A 21,634-nucleotide genomic window follows, 5' to 3' on the forward strand; every position below is an offset into this window, starting at 1 on the left:
GCAAGTGATCGTGAAAAATTTGGCTCCCATGGCTGCTCCACACTTTTGGAGAAACCAGTCCCCATTAAAAGTAAAAAAAATTATTGTGTGTTAATAGGTATTGGAGAACATCCAAGACAAACCATCTATACTCAATACTGTGATGGGTATCACTTTCTAAATAAAAAGCAACCGCTTCGAATGCCTTCTGTGGAATACATGAGTACAAACTTGAGACATCGCAGGTGATCCAAAAGGAATTTTCTTCCCCATCCTGTGCCACCTGCGATACTCAAATGATTGGTGTCTTGCAGATAACTGGGGAGACTGCACACCAAAAGTTGCAATACACCATCCAACCACTGACCCAATTTCTCCCTAAGGGAGCCAATGCCCACAATCATCGGTCTTCCATGTAGCGGATTGAGCCCCTTATAGGTCTAGGGAAGATGGTGGAAAATAAGGGCCACAGGATAATTGGGAATCAAACCTGACACCATTTTCTCATCAAAAATGCCCAAATTAACCCTTCATTAACTAAACTAGGTAACATCTTATATTTTTTTGGTTGGATCTCCACCAAGTCTGGAATATGTGTCAAGGTTAGATAACTGTCTGCTTCACACCTATATTGTTCTACACCCATGACAACCACCAAACCTCCCTTATCTGAATTTTTATTATTTATTTATTATCATCATCAAGGGTAATATGGTACGCTCATTTTCAAATGAAAAGAAACAGATTAAATCTTTTTATAACTGCAACACTTGGTACGTCATATGTTGCACATGCAGATCATGCAATGTGCAATATATCAGACGCACCATGAGGGGAAAGATTCCAGGAGCACCTGTACAGTATTGAGAAGAATCTGTCCACTAATGTCGCCTGACATTTCAATCAGTATCACAATGGTAGCAGTACAGCTGTGGGAATACAGGTTTTAGAAAAAGTTCAAATGCCTAAAAAAAAGGGGATGTATTCAAACTCCTCTGTAAAAGAGAGGCTTTTTGGATTTTCCGTTTTTCAAAACACGTATACCATTTGGAATCACACATTTTCATAATTCTTTTTTCCCCATTCTTCCAATCAGTTGTCGGTTCATTCATTTTCTCACACGGTACACTGTTCTTCACCTATGGTGACACGGTGCCTTCGAGTTCTTACTTGTTTAACAATGCATTTTATTATGATCATGACATTATTTGGTTTTTGGATTTTGCAATTTTGTTAAGTGGTGTTCCATAATGCTCGGGGTAACTTGTCCAAATTGCTTTGTGGCTTTTTTCACTAGATCGTGATAAATAACATGGTGTTTGTGAATATGTGCATCCAGATTGCTAAAGTTTTATATGCATTTTCCCTTTCTTTACAAACATAGTTATACGTATCTCTTAGTTTAGATGGATACAGTTATAAATAGGTCTCTAAAGAAAAAAAATGCATATATGTATTCCTTAGTTTATCTGTAGATGCTTAGCACATATATATTGATGTATTTATATATTTATGCATTTCTGTTTTACATAGATGTGTATTTAGCACTTAGTTTTTCAGACTGTTCATGAAGAATTTTTGGTGCATTTTTTAGTATGTTCCATAGCTCTTTTTTAATATTTTGAAAACAGTCTGTTAGCCAATTATCTCTCCCGATACCTTTACCCACTATTTACACACGTGTGTGCTTGTTTATTAGGTGGATTTTTTGGGTTCAATGTTTGTTTTCTTTTTATCTAGTTTTGTTGTTTTTTGTGGTTGTTATTAATCCATGAAATGTTTTTATATATATACACAGTTGAGATTTTTGAGTTTGCATGAGACGTTTCTTCCGGAGCAGGTGGTTTTGGGTGTAGCCCGATTCAGGGGATCGCCTTAAGACCCCTTTCACACTGGGAGGCGTTTTTCAAAACTGAAAAATGCCTCACACTGCGGCGCTGCGCTGGCAGGACGTCAAAAAAAGTCCGGCAAGCAGCTTCTTCGAGGCGCTTTTAAAGCACCCCTGCCCATTGAAATCAATGGGCAGTGCCTCGGCAGCGGTGCTTTTAACCCTTTATTCGGCCAGTAGCGGGGGCTTAAAATCGCCCCGCTAGCAACCGAAATGCGTCTCTAAAAAAACGATGGTAAAGCTAATTTTAGCTGCGCTTTACCGCCGACACCCCCGCGCTGCCAGTGTGAAAGGACTCTTACTTAATAGATATATGCAAAAAATGTGTAGCGCTGAAAACAACAAACTATCTTAAAAACAGTAAGTTAAAAAGGCCTAAACATAAATAGTAATAAACACAAATAAATGTATCACATATAAAGTAGTTCAAATGGGCAGACAGTGAGTTAAAACGAAATGGGTCACTCCCAAAAAGTGAGGTGAGGAGCGCCTTCACCAAAGTACAGCAGAAAAGTATTGGAAGGTGTTAATCTGCAGTCACTTAAAAAATCTCATTACTATATTGAATTCTCATATCACACCACTGTGTCTTTTCAAAACATGCAGTGCCCTTGGATGTTACAGATGGAAGCTTACCGGAGGGTTTGAACCCAAGACAGCGTATGCTGTGAGGGTCAAACCGGCTTTTATTGCACCCTGGCAATGGTGGGAAGATCTTGGCAGTCTGATGGTATTGAAAGAAGCTGATCTAAAAGCATATCTTCTCCACCCGTATTAATGGATCTCTCCACAAAAGGTTCATAAGGGTAAAAAAGGGACTACATAGTGTGATACCGTAGACACCGTAAATTTATTAAAAATCAAAGAAATACACTTACATGAAGAAGTTGATAAAAAAGCACTTTGTATATAAAAGGGGCGGTAGTGGAGTCCTCCCGACGCGTTTCGTCTGAATAGACTTCGTCTAAGCCTGTCCAATCATGAAAAAACACGGGGCGGGTAGGGGGGTTAATAATATTAGGGGCTATCTGTCCTTTTAAAGAGGGTACACCTCTGAAGATAACGTTTGCTTCTTCTGGGATCAGTGGGCCCAGAATACTATCCTGCTTCAGGACACCCCAATGTTTCCTCATGATGTTTTTGATCTGCCTGTGCTGTGTTGAGAAAGAAGTTAACAAGGCCCACCTAAACTTCCCGTCAGGTTCTCTTTTAGGCTTGACTTCTAATAATGATTTCCTGTCAAGTTTGATAGTTTTTTGAATTTCCAGGTTCAGGTCATCAGTATCGTAACCCTTATCTTCGAACCTGGATTTCAAAATCAAAACTCTTACTTAATAGCCTGCTTGGAGAGCATATCGATGTTGTGAACAAGCAAGCTACACTTGTGAAACGCGTCTGCGTTCCCTGTAACCTGTCTGGTTTTTAACAAGATCATCATCAAGCAATTTTGCAGCTCCGGTTTGCGACCATTTAGTTTCTTATCCACTTTATAAGTTACACCTTGCTAGTACCTGGTTGGACCTCCTTTTGACTTCAGAACTGCCTTCATTCTTCATGGCATAGATTCAACAAGGTGTTGGAAACATTCCTCAGAGATTTTGGTCCATATTGACATGATAGCATCATGTAGTTGCTGCAGATTTGTCGGCTGCACATCCATAAAGCAAATCTCCCATTTCACCACATCCCAAAGGTGCTCTATTGGATGAGATCTGGTGACTGTGGAGGCCATTGGAGTACAGTGACCTCATTGTCATGTTCAAGAAACCAGTGGTGAGATGATTGGAGCTCTGTGACATGGTGCATTATCCTGCTGGAAGGAGCCATCAGAAGATGGAGACACTGTAGTCATAAAGGGATGGACATGGTCAGCAACAATACTCAGGTAGGTCGTGGAGTTTAAACGATGCTCAATTGGTACTAAGGAGCCTAAAGTGCGTCAAGAAAATATCCCCCCCACCATTACACCACCATCAGCCTGAACCATTGAGACAGGATGGATCCATGCTTTCATGTTTACATCAAATTCTGACCCTACCATCTGAATGTTGCAGCTGAAATCGAGACTCAGACCAGACAATGTTTTTCCAATCTTCTATTGTCCAATTTTGGTGAGCCTGTGCAAATTTTAGCCTCAGTTTTTCTGTTCTTAACGGACAGGAGTGGAACCCGGTGTGGTCTTCTGCTGCTGTAGCCCATCTGCTTTAAGGTTCAATGTGTTGTGAATTCAGAGATGGTATTCTGCATACCTTGGCTGGAATGAGTATTTGAGATACTGTTGCTTTTCTATCATCTCCAACCAGTCTGCCCATTCTCCTCTGACATTAAAAAGGCATTTTCATCCACACAACTGCCACTCACTAGATATTTTCTCTCTTTCGGACCATTCGCTGTAAACCTGAGAGATAGCTGTGCATAAAAATCCCAGTAGATCAGCAGTTTTTGAAAAGCCAGCCCCTCTGGCACCAACAACCATGCCAGGTTCAAAATCACTTAAATCCCCTTTCTTCCCCATTCTGATGCTCGGTTTGAACTACTTCAGCAAATCATCTTCACCACATCTAGGTTCCTAAATGCATTGAGTTGCAGCCATGCGATTAGCTGATTAGCAATTCGTGTTGCCAAGCAATGTGAACAGGTGTACCTAATAAATTGGCAGGTGAATGTATATGCTCCTGAATATATGCCCCATCTAGCAAACATTGAAACAACTTCACAAGACTGAATAAAAAGATAAAACCAGTGCTGTAGTAAGACTATGTACAGTGCCAGATCATACCTCCAAGGCTTCCCCATCTTTTGCACCATTGTATTCATTCATAATAATGCAAGGCTTCTTGTGAATGGCTGAGAAGCACTCAGCCTGAATTGGTTTTGCTCCGACAGCGGACTTATACTGCTTCCGGAATACAGTGCTGTATACAGCTGATCCAAAATACAGTTTATACAGCACTGACGGCAGCTGCATTAGTACAGAAAATAGTTAGTCTGGGCCTGCTTAGACCAAATGAACCCATTTAGGGCTCACTCAGTTAATATTCCCTTACACATTCTACGGTCAAGTCATGGGTCATGCATGCGGTTCATCTGGCAAGATTCTAGACCAAAAGTCTCTATATATAAAAAAAAAAAATGTTTTTAAAGTCCAAAAGTTCAAAGAGGGATTGGCAATGCTACATATCTATCACTACTGAGACTCACAAATGGCCTCCTTAACCTCTAATACCTAATTCTGGGTCAGCATTGAGGCATTTCCACTTAATGCCCATGACAACAGACACAGCTTTATGGACTGCTCCTGGTCACCTTAAATAAATTAGGAACCCAGTGCTCAAACATTCGATGAAAATATGGAGAAAGCAATTCACACCCCACACATCCTTTGCAACTCTCATAAATTATCCCTTTTAATATGATGAGCCACGTAGACTTCTGTGGTTGTCTAAAGCAGGTTTCCGTTGGGTATACAACTGCTGACTATGCGCAACATTGTAAACCTTTCCCACGATACAATCCTCCCACCACACTCCATCTGCAAAATTGTTACAACTTCAAAATGTCTTAATTACGTGCAATCAAGCCAAAATGAAATGGATTTGCCACTGACTCTCACTACTTTCAAATAAATATCTTCTTAAAAGGTATAATATTCTCGATCTAGAACTTCCTTCCTATAAAGGTGACCTGGTGTGCACTTTTCCTCAGGTTTCCTAATGGGAAAAGGATTGGATTTGCTCCCTGCAGCTGCCACAGTGGATCCAGATTTGGGGCACCATAGCACGTGGATCGCTGAACTCATTATTTAATGATGCAAATGATAAACTATTGTTTAGGCGGTACATGGTACCTCACACACACACGGACTAAAAATTTGTCCAGGGTGCCTCAGGTTGTGGTTTTCGGGGTTGTGGAGCAGCTGGCACTTTAATACATATCTGGTGGGAACGCCTTACAATCAAATGTTTCTGGACCGGGTCTATCAGCTAGTTTATACTGCCCTTAGCTATAGTATTCCCAAGAACCCCTAACAAACCTTAAACCAGGCTTTCTCAACCTTTTAACCCTAGAGGAACCCAAAAAATAATTTTTATGTCTTGAGGAAACCCTACCTAAAACCAAATCATCAGGGCTCAACAGGAACAATGCTCCTTATATTGGTGGTCAATAGGAAGAATGTCCCCCTTAAAGTGGTGTTCAGAATGCCACCCTTCAAGACAGCTAAAAAGATATTTGGTGTCATGCTGCTGGCTTTGCTAAAGTAGTGCTGAGCCTTGAACTCTGTAGACATCATCAAATAGGTGGTTCATCAGCCACAGCTCAAGGAACCCCTAGAAACCTCTGGAGGAACCCTAGGGTTCCACGGAATCCTGGTTGAGAATGGCTGCCTTAAACCATCTGAAAGCACTCTGAACCAGTTTAGCGGATTCAAACAAGGGTCTAACTAGAGCCTGGTGGTCCGGAACCCTCACTATTACTCAGGTGAAACAAAAAAGGTGATATTTGTTCAAAAAAAGCTGGTGGCCATTGTCTCTGTGGATGATTTAAACCTTCGCGAGCCGAGGGTTGAAGTCACCTTGCATGTTGACATCCCCGTTAACCCAACTCCAACTCTTTATTTTCAATCCCCATCTGCGCCTATCCTTTTGGCACACTAGGTTTTCTCTATATTATGGGTGATTTATCTTTAAAGTACGCGTTTCTTGCCTTTGAAATTACACGAGGGACACTTCCCCCAGTAGGGGTTTCCACCACTACAGTAATAAAAGGGGAGCTTTATCTCAAAATTTTTCAGGTCCAACAGTGAATACTAGACCACATGGAGCCCTTCGACCCTCTAAAAGATATTCCTACCAGATATGTTGTCACAGGTGCACTAGATTCTCATCATACATGACACCGTAATGCTCTTGGCACCTGGATATGTATTTTGTACCCCAATTAAAGATTTGTACTTCCACACGTTTGAAGTTTATCTAAGTTTTTGTAGTTTGGTTATATAATGCTATTTCAATAAAAAATTTGTACAATTGGAAACAGCTGTTAATGGGTTAGTTCATCTTTACAATAAATTTGCACATGCATTCCAGCATACTGAGTACATTAGGAAACACTACCTAGCTTTTCAGACAGGCTTCGGAAAGGAAGCACACAGCTCAACAGTTATAACATTGAAAAAAAAAAAGCTTCTTTTTTAAAGCCTGAGCAGTGTTTTTTTTTATAAATATACTGGGGAACCTGGAATGCAAGAGCAAAAATATTGTAAAGGTGAACTAACCCTTCAAAGTGTAACAAAAACTGCCCTTTGAAAGTTTGCATAGAACATGCTCATTGACATGTTGATCCTGCTGTTCTCCCATGAATAACTCCTCATTTCCTTTGCCTTGGAAACAATGAGGATTTATATCCTCTTCTCAGGTTGGACACTTCCCCTCATAGCACATGCACTGTAATAAAACAAAAAATATAAAAAATAAAAGATGTAAATAGATTCTCTCACCTCCATACTGCTCTTTGCTGGACAAGCGGTTCTTTTAGGGATAAGAGTTTTTCTGCGAAGTTGATATGGACTATTCTGTGCACCAGGACCTGATTCTTCTGCAACCATGTCTGCAGGCACTTCATCTGCACAGAAAAGGGAGACAGGTTAACAATTTTACAGATCATCAAAGCTTAAGTAAACACTTTAACAACTTCAGCCCCAGAAGAATTTACCCCCTTCCTGACCAGGCCATTTTTTGCGATACGGCACTGCACTTTAACTGACAACTGCGTGGTCGTACGACGTTGTACCCAAACAAAATTGATGTCTTTTTTTTCCCCACAAATAGAGCTTTCTTTTGGTGGTATTTGCCTCTGCAGTTTTTATTTTTTGCGCTATAAAACAAAAAAAAAAACAAAAAAAAAAAAAGCGACAATTTTGAAAAAAAAAATACACAATATTTTGTACTTTTTGCTATAATAAATATCCCAATTTTTTTTAAAAAACAAAAACAAACAAAATTTCTTCAACAGTTTAGGCCAATATGTATTCTACATATTCTTGGTAAAAAAAAAAAAAGAAAAGAAAAAAAAATCGCAATAAGCGTATGTTGATTGGTTTGCGCAAAAGTTATAGTAACTACAAAATAGGGGATAGATTTATGGCAATATTTTTTTTTTTTTTTTACTAGTAATGGCAGTGATCAGTGATTTTTATTGTGACTGCGACATTGCGGCAAACAGATCGGACACTTTTGACACTTTTTTTGGGACCACTGACATTTATACGGCGATCAGTGCTAAAAACAGCCACTGATTACTGTATAAATGTCATTGGCAGGGAAGGGGTTAACACTAGGGGGCGATCAAGGGGTTAACTGTGCTCCCTAGTGTGTGTTCTAACTGGGGGAGGAGACTGATCAGTGTTCCTACTTACTAAGATCACACGATCTGTCTCCGCTCCCCTGAGAGAACCGGGATTTGTGTGTTTTCATACACAGATCTTGGTTCTCGCTGTCGCGAGCAATGGCGGGGGCCCGGCGGTCATAGCACCCGAAGGGGACGCAATTCGGCTCCGGGGACGCAGTGCGGGTGCACGCGCGGCGCGTCAGCCCACACAGGGGAGCCATCCTGCCGCAGTTGTAGTGCGGCAGCTGGCTGGGAAGGGGTTAAAGAGGAACTGCAGTCTGCTCACATAATTGGTAATAAAAACATCTTTGCCATTCTGAAGCTTCCCTCCAACCACTTTGCATATTATTTTATATACTGCAATTCTGTACTTGCCAAATATTCTGCAGAAATCTCCCTCCACTGAGTCTGGCTCCAACCATTTTGAACTGTGGGCAGCTGAAGCTGCTGCCTGTTCACTTCCTGGATTTACATAGACACACAGACACAGAGGCACACCTCCAGCTCTGCAGCTCTCATTGGCACTCTTATGACTCCCCCTCCCTTCCTGGCAAACTCACAAGCGTGAGAGAGAGAGAGAGCTGTGCATGATATAAGCCTAGGCTAATGACCAGACAAGAAAGAGGAAGTGGGCTGTAGAAGGTATTTACTGGCAGTAAAAAATGTTTTACTATCCAAAGTTAAAACAACAAGGGCAGAAGATTTAAGATGAAAAGTTAAAAAAAAAATTACTAAAGGTTCACTTTAACTAATCCTAAACAGTCAAAAACAAAAAAAATTAGGAGCCAACCCCATCCAAAATATTCAGGTTTGCCCCGTTAGTGGCCACAGGATTCATAAACGGGTCTTACATTCACATCTATGCAGGTGGCTGCAGGTGCAGGAATTGCAGCATGTTAGCATTTACAGGAACCGCAGGGAAAATGCGTGGCAAAAAATGACCATGCGATTTCCCTTTAGCTGAGTTTTGAAAAAGGTGCATGCACCTTTCTTCTGTGGGAAACGCAGCCACGGCAGCCCAAATGAGCTGCCATGCCCGAGCAAACGTGGCCTGCACACACGCATAGGTGTAAACCAAGCCTTCGTAGCAGGATCTCCCCAGTTCTACCACTGCAATTAAGCCCCGCTCTCCTGGTGAGGTTTCTACTATAAAATATACATCAAAACTGTGCTGCCCCAAAAAACAAAATCATGTTTAAATACAAAGACTCAACCTACTACAAGGAAATTAAATTGCACCTAATACCACATCCTATAATCCCAAGCTCATATTCAAACTAAAGATCCCTATGCAAATCTATTACCACAACCAATATGAACATCACCAACATACAGAAAGCCAGGCTGTATGCGCTGTGACTGAACCCTAGCAGTACCTATAAACTGAAAGTTATTTTTTAAAATCAAGCTCAGAGTAGTCTGCAAACAATGACAAGGAAGAGGTTATTGCTGAGGAAAAAGAATCTGTACATCTACTTTTAATTTTTTTGGCTACAGGCCCAACAACACACGGAAAATGCTTTCATGTCTTCCAAAAACATTTCACACTGTTAGACCGATTTCTACATACAGTATTTGTGTTTTGTCTGGAGAGCTCCTTTAAAGGGAACCCTGCTGCCATTTCAGAGTGTAAATACCTTCCCTTGCTAAACTCAACTGCAATCATGACAAAATAATGTACGACGCCTATCGAGTTACCGACACTTACCAAAAGTGTAAGGACCCATTCACACTAGGAACGCTGTACAGGTCATGTGCGATTCACATGCAGTTCTGTGCAGTGCGATTCCAGCCACATTCATGTTGAATGGGCTGAAATCACAATGCACCAAAAGTAGTGCATGCACTACCTTTCAAAATGCACTGCAACCAGATCACATGGTACTTTTGTATCATGCAATCTGGTATGGGCAAAAGCACCGCGTTTGCAACCTGCATTTATGGTGTCGTTAACTGGCACACGCAGCAGATCACAAGGGCAGGGCGATTGGAATGTGCTGCTGGAAGCCACGCAGGAGTACGGCTTTCTCACACTGCATTTCATTGTGTACGCCCCCCCCCCCCCTTCTTACTGGTTCCTCTTAATGACCTCCACATTACTACTGTATCTTGTAGTGAGTGAAGGTCACAGGAAAGAACCAGTCAGAGTTGTGGGGGGACCACAGATAGACAGACATTCTTAGACACATTCTTGAAAGTGTCAGTACCTAAAAGGGACATTGGTGGGGGGGGGGGGATCATTTCTCAAGATCAAAGTGGAGTTCAGCAGCGCTGGTGTCAGGAAAGGTAAGCATTGACATTACAAAAGTCATAAAACGAGTGAAAAGTTTTCTGTTTTTGTGTAAGCATTTAACATTATTCTGACAGAACTATGGCTTTTATGGGGCAGTTTAATAGATTACAGGGTCATTTTAACAGCTTCAGCCCCAGAAGATTTTACCCCCTCCCTGACCAGAGCACTTTTTGCAATTCGGCACTGCGTCGCTTTAACTGACAATTGCGCGGTCGTGCAACGTTGCACCCAAACAAAAACTGACATCCTTTTTTTCCCCACAAATAGAGCTTTCTTTTGGGAGGTATTTGATCACCTGTGTAATTTTTATTTTTTGCGCTATAAACAAAAAAAGAGCGAACATTTTGGGAAAAAAAAAAAAAAAAAAAAAAAAAAAAAAAAAAAACGGCATCCCAGCCTTAGGGTCCTTTTCACATGGGCGGACTCCGCTTTGCTCTGCGGGGATCACTCCACTGATGGAGGGGGATGACAGGTTCGTCTCCACTCACTGTGCAGAGCGGACCTATCAGAGCCCCGCTTCTCCTCTATGGGGAGATCAGATGAAAACTGACCACCTGTCCGTTCTCATCCGATCCGCCAGATGGATGGAAAAATAGGGTCCCCCAGCCATCTGAATTTCACAGACAGGATCGGATAGCAGCGAATGTCAATGGACATGTCACCACTGACATCTGCCGCTCCATAGGAGTGAATGGAACATCCGATCAGGTCTGCCTGAAAAACTGACAGGCGGACCTGATTGGAAAGCCCGTGTGTACGGGGCCTTACTCTGTAGGGTTCAATATTGAGTTGGCCCACCTTTTGCAGCTTTAACAGCTTCAACTCTTCTGAGAAGGCTGTCCACAAGGTTTAGGAGTGTGTCTATGGGAATGTTTGACCATTCTTCCAGAAGAGCATGTGTGAGGTCAGGCACTGATGTTGGACAAGAAGGCCTGGCTCACAGTCTCCGCTCTAATTCATCCCAAAGTTGTTCTATCGGGTTGAGGTCAGAACTCGGTGCAGGCCAGTTAAGTTCCTCCACCCCAAACTCGCTCATCCACCCAAAAGGGGAAGCTCCGCTTGTCTGCCTCCACACCCCCCCCCCCACCACATTTGGTACCTTTCGGGGGGGGGGTGCGGGTACCTGGTTCTGACAGAAGTTCAGCCCCCTCCTCCTTTCACTGCAGCTGGGCCCATTCACAAAACGCAGCGCGTGCACCTTGCTTTTTGCACTGGTGCGCAGTCATGTTGGAATAGGAAGAGGCCATCCCCAAACTGTTCCAAAGTTGGGAGCACGAATTTTACTTCAGACATAATAGCTTCCTGGTCGAACCCCAACTATCTACACAGCAGGAGGAGGAACAGGTTTACCTGCCTGGCTTACAGACTCCCACAAAACTCAACAGTACTCAAAATCAAGCATACACCTTTGAAATGTGAACCGAAAAACAAAAAAATAAATAAAATAATTAAATAAAAAGGTGGACCACACCCAGTAACATTACGACTGTATTCCCCACTGTTCTCACCAGACGGGTGTACAAACAAAATGCCAATAGCACGTCATATACCCACCATGGCAAGATCAATAAAAATAAAAAGGAATCCTAAACGCTGTAAATGTCCCTATGCAACAGACAGTCCTTTATCTCCGAGTTACCTCAAATAATCCCAACTGCAGCAGAAGCGATTCCTGTGACAGCTCAGACAAAACCTGCTGCTGTTTATTCTAAATGCACTGCTTAACAGTGCAATAAATAAGCTCAACTTCAAGGTTGTTGACGGTGTTGATGAAGCTGACAGTACAAGAAAATGACACTACATAAAAATAAGAAAAAAAAAAAAAAAAAAAAAACAGACAAACTGTGGAGCTGGAGGTAAAAGATACAAGACGGTGCCATGCTGCAGCAAGATTCCATCACTCGCTGCAGCATGACACAAGCTCATGGCCATGCCGGGTTATTAACCTTCAGCTTGCCATTTTAACCCAATTGCTAGAATGACACACGTCATTAGAAATACAACTCAGACTTACAAGATCATACATTTGGAGACCATAATCAGAAATCTGTAAATATATTGTTTCACAACAATATTCACATGCAGTCAGACAAATATACTTCCTGACAAATGAATGTTTATACAACACTAACCTTATCTACTTGATCTCTGTCAAATGAGTTACCATCTGATGTGTGTTATCTCCCAGACTCTTAACAATGACAGATGTAACCACTCCCAACAACTATACTCACATGAACAGAACTCACAATTCTCCGATTTGGTCCAGGTTCACACTGACAGCGGGATTGGAATCGTGAGAGTTCAGCTGAACTCAGTTTCATTCCCGCATATCAGTCCGACTTTGGGGGCAATTTCAGAGACATCTGTGCGGCTTCCTGTATAGATGTCTATACTAATCGCACCCCAAAGTCACCAAAAGTAGTACAGAAACTACTTTTGGGAATCTGTGCGGCACTGCTCCAATTCGGACGTGCCATTGCCGGCAATAGCCGCCGATTTGTCAAATTGCATGCCAAATCGCTTCAATGTTACTTAAGGACACTGATCAAAATCCCAGTTTATGAAGGCCCATCCCAATAGGACACAGATCTAATCAATATATGGAGGAAGGGATTAAGAAAAACCAAATATAAGCAGATCTGTAAAATACTGTTACACTAAAGAAGGGGTCTTAAAACAGGCGGCCCTCCAGCTGTTGTTAAACTACAAGTCCCATGAGGCATTGCAAGGCTGACAGTTACAAGCATGGCTCTTACAGGCAGAGGCATGATGGGACTTGTAGTTCCACAACAGCTGGAGGGCCACCAGTTTGAGACCCCTGCACTAAAGTGACCCTGTTAGCACCCTGCAAAAGCAACTTACTACTCGACCTTCAAGCGGGCAGTGGAAAAAAACCTTTGCAGTCTTCACCCCTTGCCAACTGCCCCACGTATATTTACTGTGGGTGACGGTTCCTCTGCGCAGAATCACGTACAGCTATGCGAGTCTGTACTACGGGGTCTGGGGCTCACGTGTGCGTGCCACAGGTGACCCACTCCCGCTGTGATTGTGAGTCAATCAGCGGGTCCGGCGGACATGATGTCTGCTGGGACCTGCTGATCATTCAAGGCACAGGCAGAACAACGATCTGCCCATGTAAAAACAAGGCAGATCACCATTCTGTGACAAGAGAAGGCAGTAATCATCTCTGCCTTCCCACAGTGCAAGCACCCCCCCCCCCCAACACACACACACAGTAAGAAAGCACCCCCTAGGAACACATTTAACCCTTTGATCACCCCTGATGTTAACCCCTGCCAGTATCATTAGTACATTGACGGTGCTTATTTTCAGCACTGATCACTTAGTGTCAGATTTGTCCACCGTAATCCCACTATAAGTCCCTGATCGCCCCCGTTACTAGCAAAATATAATGTGTGTGTATATATATATGTATATATATATATATATATATATATATATATATATATATATATATATATATATATATATATATATATATATATATATATATACACACACACACACATATACATATATACACACACACACACACACACACACACACATATACATATATACACACACACACACTGGGGACGGAAAGTATTCAGAACCCCTTAAATTTTTCACTCTGTTATATTGCAGCCATTTGCTAAAATCATTTAAGCTTCAATTTTTTCTCTCATTAATGTACACACAGCACCCCATATTGACAGAAAAACAGAATTGTTGACATTTTTATTAAAAAAAGAAAAACTGAAATATCACATGGTCCCAAGTATTCAGACCCTTTGCTGTGACACTCATATATTTAACTCAGGTGCTGTCCATTTCTTCTGATCATCCTTGAGATGGTTCTACACCTTCATTTGAGTCCAGCTGTGTTTGATTATACTGATTGGACTTGATTAGGAAAGCCACACACCTGTCTATATAAGACCTTAGGGCTCCTTCACACGGACGTGTACGTGCATGGAGCCCGCTCTGCTCAGCGGGGGATCGTTCCGTCGATGCCCGCTGAGCAGGCAGATGAAAGGGTCCGCAGAGAGCCGCTCTCCCCTATGGGGGATCGGACAACGACGGACCGTAGAGTCCATCGTCACCCAATCCGATGACGGATGGAAAAGTAGGTTTTTCCTCAGTCACACTTTTTCGGATCAGAGCGGGTCAGATGTCAGCGGACATGTTACCGCTGACATCCGACGCTCCATAGAGGTCTATGGAACGTCTGTTCAGGTCCGCCTAAAAAACTGACAGGCGGACCTGAACGGATCGGATGTGTGAAAGAGGCCTTACAGCTCACAGTGCATGTCAGAGCAAACGAGAATCATGAGGTCAAAGGAACTGCCTGAAGAGCTCAGAGACAGAATTGTGGCAAGGCACAGATCTGGCCAAGGTTACAAAAAAATTTCTGCTGCACATAAGGTTCCTAAGAGCACAGTGGCCTCCATAATCCTTAAATGGAAGACGTTTGGGACGACCAGAACCCTTCCTAGAGCTGGCCGTCCGGCCAAACTGAGCTATCGGGGGAGAAGAGCCTTGGTGAGAGAGGTAAAGAAGAACCCAAAGATCACTGTGGCTGAGCTCCAGAGATGCAGTCGGAAGATGGGAGAAAGTTGTAGAAAGTCAACCATCACTGCAGCCCTCCACCAGTCGGGGCTTTATGGCAGAGTGGACCGACGGAAGCCTCTCCTCAGTGTAAGATACATGGAAGCCCGCATGGAGTTTGCTAAAAAACACCTGAAAAACTCCAAGATGGTGAGAAATAAGATTCTTTGGTCTGATGAGACCAAGATAGAACGTGTTGGCCTTAATTCTAAGCGGTATGTGTGGAGAAAACCAGGCACTGCTCATCACCTGTCCAATACAGTCCCAACAGTGAAGCATGGTGGTGGCAGCATCATGTTGTGGGGGTGTTTTTCAGCGGCAGCGACTGGTTGCAATTGAGGGAAAGATGAATGCGGGCCAAGTGCAGGGATATCCTGGATGAAAACCTTCTCCAGAGTGCTCAGGACCTCAGACTGGGCCGAAGGTTTACCTTCCAACAAGACAACGACCCTAAGCACACAGCTAAAATAACGAAGGAGTGGCTTCACAACAACTTTGTGACTGTTCTTGAATGGCCCAGCCAGAGCCCTGACTTAAACCCAATTGAGCATCTCTGGAGAGACCTAAAAATGGCTGTCCACCAACGTTTACCATCCAACCTGACAGAACTGGAGAGGATCTGCAAGGAGGAATGGCAGAGGATCCCCAAATCCAGGTGTGAAAAACTTGTTGTTCCCAAAAAGGCTCATGGCTGTATTAGATCAAAAGGGTGCTTCTACTAAAAATACTGAGCAAAGGGTCTGAATACTTAGGACCATGTGATATTTCAGTTTTTCTTTTTTAATAAAATCTGCAAAAATGTCAACAATTCTGTGTTTTTCTGTCAATATGTGGTGCTGTGTGTACATTAATGAGTAAAAAAAAAAAATGAACTTAAAATGATTTTAGCAAATGACTGCAATATAACAGAGTGAAAAATTTAAGGGGGTCTGAATACTTTCTGTCCCCACTGTACAATATAAAAATGAGAGGGATTAGAAGACCTGTCAGGATTTATTGCTGTCCATGTTCCCTTTAGCCTGGGTTCACAACTGCTGCAAATCTTGAGCGGTTTAGATGTTGTTAGGGAGCCCAAGATTTGCATGTAACTTGAACATAATGGATATCTATGTATTTGGTTCATATATCAGCATTGCGAATTTGATGCAAGGAGAAAAAGAAATATAAAAAAAAAATAAACAGGCTACTTCTGTGCTTTTTTGGTGCAGGTGCAATGCAAACCTCCACACCAGAAATCGTAACGTAAAAAAGCAACGTAAATTCACACCTCACCCTGGACAAAAACCTGCATCAAATTTGCAGCGCAGCAGTGTGAACCCTGGCTTAGGAGGATTTGGAGTTGTCCCCAGAATAATAATAGAAGGTAAATCTTATAATGGGGACACTGGTTCTGGTGACCTGGGGGCTCCAATGGATTCCCTTCATTTGCATGGATTTCCTCTATCACTTCCTGCTTGGCTATGAAACAGAAACTAGAAGTTAAATCTTACCATTGGGAAACCGGTGGCAAAAAAGACTGACAGGGGTTATAACAGTTCCTTCTCTCTATCAAAATTGAAAAATAAATACATTTAAAAAAAAAAAAAAAAAAAAACACACACACACACACACACACACACACACACACTTTTTGCTGTCTTTAAAAGCGGAATTCCGACCAGCTAAATTTTTTTTTTAAAGTCAGCAGCTACAAACACTGTAGCTGCTGACTTTAAATAAGTAGACCTACCTGTCCTGGGTGACCGTGATGTCGGCCGTCCGAGGCCAACCCGTCCCTCGGCTCCCTGCACCGCCATCCTAAGTGAGACAAACAGGCAGTAGAGCCTTGCGGCTTCACTGCCAGTTTCCTACTGCGCCCACGCGAGCGGCGCTTTGTGAATGGGACACGATGTGTTGTGGGACACACACAGTTCCCATAACACACCCTGCCCCATACCCCAGAAGACAACGCGGGGATCAGAAGACTGAAGATCACCGCGGTGTAGGAAGAGGCAGATTAGAAAGACTGCCTAGCAACAGCCATTTCACGCAAGTAAAAAAAAAATTTTTTAATTTTTTTTTTCCTCCATTTTTTTAGGTATTTTTTTGTGCAAATTTTTTTTTCAGGGTGGACCTCCACTTTAACCACTTGCTGACCAGCTGCCATCGTTATACCGCAGCAGGTCGGCTCTCCTGCAAGAATCGCCGTAGGTGTGCGATGGCTGGTGCAGTTGCAGAAGTGCACCCGCAACTCCATGTCCACCGGCGACCCGCAATCGCCTAGTATAGAGGCATAACTGGGATCTGCCAGTGTAAACAAGCAGATCACCGTTCTGCCAGATGACATGACAGAGATCTTCTGTTCCCAGTGATCAGGAACAGTGATCTCTGTCATGTCCCAGGCAGCCCATCCCCCCCCCCCCCCTACAGGTAAAAAACACTTAGGGAACACATTTAACCCCTTGATCACCCCCTAGTGTTAACCCCTTCACTGCCAGTGACATTTTTACATTGATCAGTGCATTTTTTTTTTTTTAGCACTGATCAATGTGATAATGTCACTGGTCCCCAAAAAGTCTGATTTTTCCGCCGCAATGTTGCAGTCCTGTAAAGGGAAAAAAAAAAAAAAAACGTAGATAGCTGCCATTACTAGTAAAAACAATAAAAATTATTAAAAGTCCCTTCGTTGCTCTTTATAAAAAAAAAAAAAGGCATCAATTTTGTTTGGGTACAGCGTTACACGACCGCGCAATGGTCAGTTAAAGTGTCGCAGTGCCATATCGCAAAAAAAGGGCCTGGTCATTAACGGGGCAAATCCTTTCTGGTCCTTAAGTAGTTAAAGCCGGATTTAGACCTTTACACTTCTGTAGTGTACACATGGTGCGGTGGATTGCTATCTAACTTTTAAAGGCAGCCTAGCACACATGAACCAGTGCATTAAACAGGTTCACTGGGATTGTTTTAGGTAGGTATTTGCCTAGCCCAAAATGTAGATTTTGTGACATTTAACAAAACGATAGAATAATCATGATCAGTGGCTGCACAATATATTTTGTTCATATGATCACGAGGAATCAGAATGGCCTGGTAGGAGAAGTCAGTCTCTCTAGAACACACTGACGCAACAGTTATCTCCCTTTCACATGCATACTTCACACAATGAGTCACAGTCAAGTCATCTAAACACATCTCAACAGCAGCATATGTCCAGAAATAATAAATATCGGAAGCTACACTAGGAGGAGTAGAACTCAGAAATCGCAATCAGTTTAGCTGTGCAATAAACCAACAGTACTCCTAACTCAGTGTGCAGTCTGAACATATACAAAGTATAGGGATCTGCTCTACTTCATCACAAACACCTTGGCAAGGCACTCGCTCCATATAGTGTAGGTTTAAACTTGCCAGAGCTTGATAGCCAAAGACATACTTCACAAAAAACAAGCTATTTTTTTTTTCCTACAAAGCGATCACTACAGCAAATGGCGAGTCAACTGATGATATCATCATTGACTAAGAAACAGAAACAAGCCTATGATGCGAATCACATGCAAACGGCCCAGATATTACTAGCCGCTTTATTACCCACTTGAAGACCAGGACTATTTTTGACATTTGTTGCTTACAAATTAAAATCAATATTTTGTGCGAGAAAATTACTTAGAACCCCCAAATATTATATATACACTTTTTTAGCAGAGATCCTAGAGGGAAAAAAAATGGCAGTCGTTGCAATATTTTATGTCACACTGTATTGGCGCAACAGTCTTTCAAATGCATTTTTAGAATGAATTTAAAAACAAAACCGTAAATACCTTATCTCAATCCTTAATGGCCGGTCACGTGACCTACCCGACTTGTGTCAGAAGGGGGATCTCGGCCCCTCCCACTGTAGCCCTTAGATCTGAGGGAGAAGCGGCCGGTCACCTGACCGGCCATAAAAGATCTGAGATAAGGTATTTACAGGCATCGTTTTATAAAAACATTTACTTTACACAGTGTTGGATAGATTGATAGAACAGATGGGCTGGCAGATTTTTTTTATTTTCCTTTAAAACCACTTTAAAGAGGAGTTCTGCCCATAAATGGAACTTCCGCTGATCGGATTCCTTCCCCCCTCCGGTGCCACATTTAGTACCTTTCAGGGGGGGGGAGCAGGTACCTGTGAAATCCAGGTATCTGCTCCCACTTCCGGGGAAAGAACATTGTGCGGCAAACTACGCAATGTCTGGCCCCTCCTCCCCCTGCAAGCCACACAGGTCCCAGAAGACAGCAAGGACCATTCAGAAAGTGCAGCACGACTCATGCATGCGCAGTAGTAACAGGCAGCGTTTCCCTTAGTAATGATGCGTGTGCCTGAACCCCGATCCGAAGGACGGGTTGGCTTTGGCTGACGACATCGCGGGATCCCAGGACCGGTAGGTGTCCTTATATTAAAAAGTCAGCAGCTACAGTGTTTGTAGCTGCTGACTTTTATTTTTATTTTTACTCAGGTGGAACTCCGTTTTAAGCCTTTAAAACCACTTTAACATATAGAAGTCATGCTTTACATATAAAGTCATAAGTTAACCGTTCTTTATGCACTGTTCTGAAGGTATACCTGTAGACATTCTAGACGGAGGGACGGAGAAAACGGAGGGACGGAGAAAACGGAGGGACGGAGAAAACGGAGAAAACGGAGGGACGGAGAAACGGAGAGACGGAGGGACGGAGAAACGGAGGGACGGAGACACGGAGGGACGGAGACACGGAGGGACGGAGACACGGAGGGACGGAGACACGGAGGGACGGAGACACGGAGGGACGGAGACACGGAGAAACGGAGACACGGAGAAACGGAGGGACGGAGAGACGGAGAAACAGAGAAACGGAGGGACGGAGAAACAGAGAAACGGAGGGACGGAGGGACGGAGAAACGGAGGGACGGAGGGACAGAGAAACGGAGGGACGGAGGGACGGAGGGACGGAGAGACGGAGAAACGGAGAAACGGAGGGCCCCCCCGTTTTTTTAGATCTATGTATACATTTATCATTTCTTTTTAAAAGTAAAAAAAAAAAAAAAAAAAAAAAAAATTATGAATGGCTTCAGGTTTGTAAACAAAACCATTCACAGTACAGTACTCAGCTGTGAAATGAGTACATTGGTGAATCATCGCTGTCCTCACTTTACCTGCTCACAATTAGGCTTCATGTACACGGGACGTTTCTCAACCTCTCCTGAACCCTAGAACATCACAGCTAGTAATCCACCTTTAAAAACGTGTGTTTAGCAGCGTTTACAAGCCGCGTTTGAGTTCAGGAGCGTTTACTAAAGATAACCTCAGGAGACCCTCCCAAATGATTAGAAAGCACTAACAACAAGTATTTAATAACCATTTCAGACATTCTGTGAGAGAACAGTGTGAGTAGTAGCTGAGAAAGCAGCGTGGGGAAACTGGCTGGGGGAAGGAAGAGACAATTGTATGAATCTCATTAGCTAGCTGGAAAACTTTATAACATGTTGGGTCATAAAGAAATGCAAACAGCCAGACATTAGGGTCTCAAGCTCAATGTGGGGGTCATCAGGTTAAATTCTCAATGGCTGACGGGTGAGTGAAATTCCTATTTAATTTCAGCATCAAGTAATGCAAGTTGTGTATTGTACAGCATAACTGGCTGATGAGGGGAATATCACATGGTATATCAAGCTTGCATACAGTGATAATTGAGTTCTTGGTGTGTTTTTAGCATTTTCCAGGCTCAAAAGTAATAGATAAAATTTTTCCCTTTAAAAGCGCTACAAGACGAAAACGCGGGTGGCCGCATTTGAAATGCCTCTATAAACACAGGTTCTAAACGCATTTTTTTGGGTTCCAAAAAAAGCCTCGAAAACGCAACTGCCTAGAAACAACTATAAACGAGTGTACATGTACCAATAAGATAACAGAGGAGAGTTCAGGAGCAGTTGAAATAAATGCCCAACTGCTCCTAAACATAACGTTTACCAGCAGCAGTCTACATGAGGCCTAAAAGTCATGTTTTACATATAAAGTCATAAGTTAACCGGTCTCTATGCACTGTTCCGAAGGTATACCTCTAGACATTCTAGAATGAGGGACGGAAGTTGGCAGAGTGACGGAAGGAACCTCCCCAATGTTTTTTTAGATGTGTATATTTATCATTTCTTTTTATAAGTAAAAAAAAAAAAAAAAAGATTTAGGTTTGTAAAGAAGTTCATTCACAGTACAGTACTCAGCTGTGAAATGAGTACATTGGTGAATCACCGCTGTCCTCACTTTACCTGCTCACAATTATATGAATGGCTTTGTTTATCTTCAAAGTATTTCAATTCTGGACAAAGTTCAGCTTTAAAAAAACAAACACTCATAATAAAGAAGTGGTAAGGGACAAGTTTTATATTGCTACAATTATGTTTGAACAGCAGAGGGTGTCAATTTTGAATCAAGCAGATAATTTGCGTCTCTCATAATCTAGTGCTCCTGTTTTGCCCAAAC

General features: G+C 42.6%; 1 protein-coding gene across 3 annotated transcripts in view; it reads right to left on the reverse strand.

The window, feature by feature from the left end:
* The window catches only part of FBXO11 (F-box protein 11), a 133,270-nt gene that overhangs the window by 75,513 nt on the left and 36,123 nt on the right, over positions 1–21,634 (reverse strand). For all 3 annotated transcript variants that reach the window (XM_073628521.1, XM_073628519.1, XM_073628518.1), the window contains exon 2: positions 7,365–7,489. In XM_073628521.1, the coding sequence (XP_073484622.1) occupies positions 7,365–7,489 (125 nt within the window). The remainder of the gene's footprint in view (positions 1–7,364; positions 7,490–21,634) is intronic.

Source organism: Aquarana catesbeiana, linkage group LG04, assembly GCF_042186555.1.
Source record: "Aquarana catesbeiana isolate 2022-GZ linkage group LG04, ASM4218655v1, whole genome shotgun sequence".
Classification (NCBI taxonomy): domain Eukaryota; kingdom Metazoa; phylum Chordata; class Amphibia; order Anura; family Ranidae; genus Aquarana; species Aquarana catesbeiana.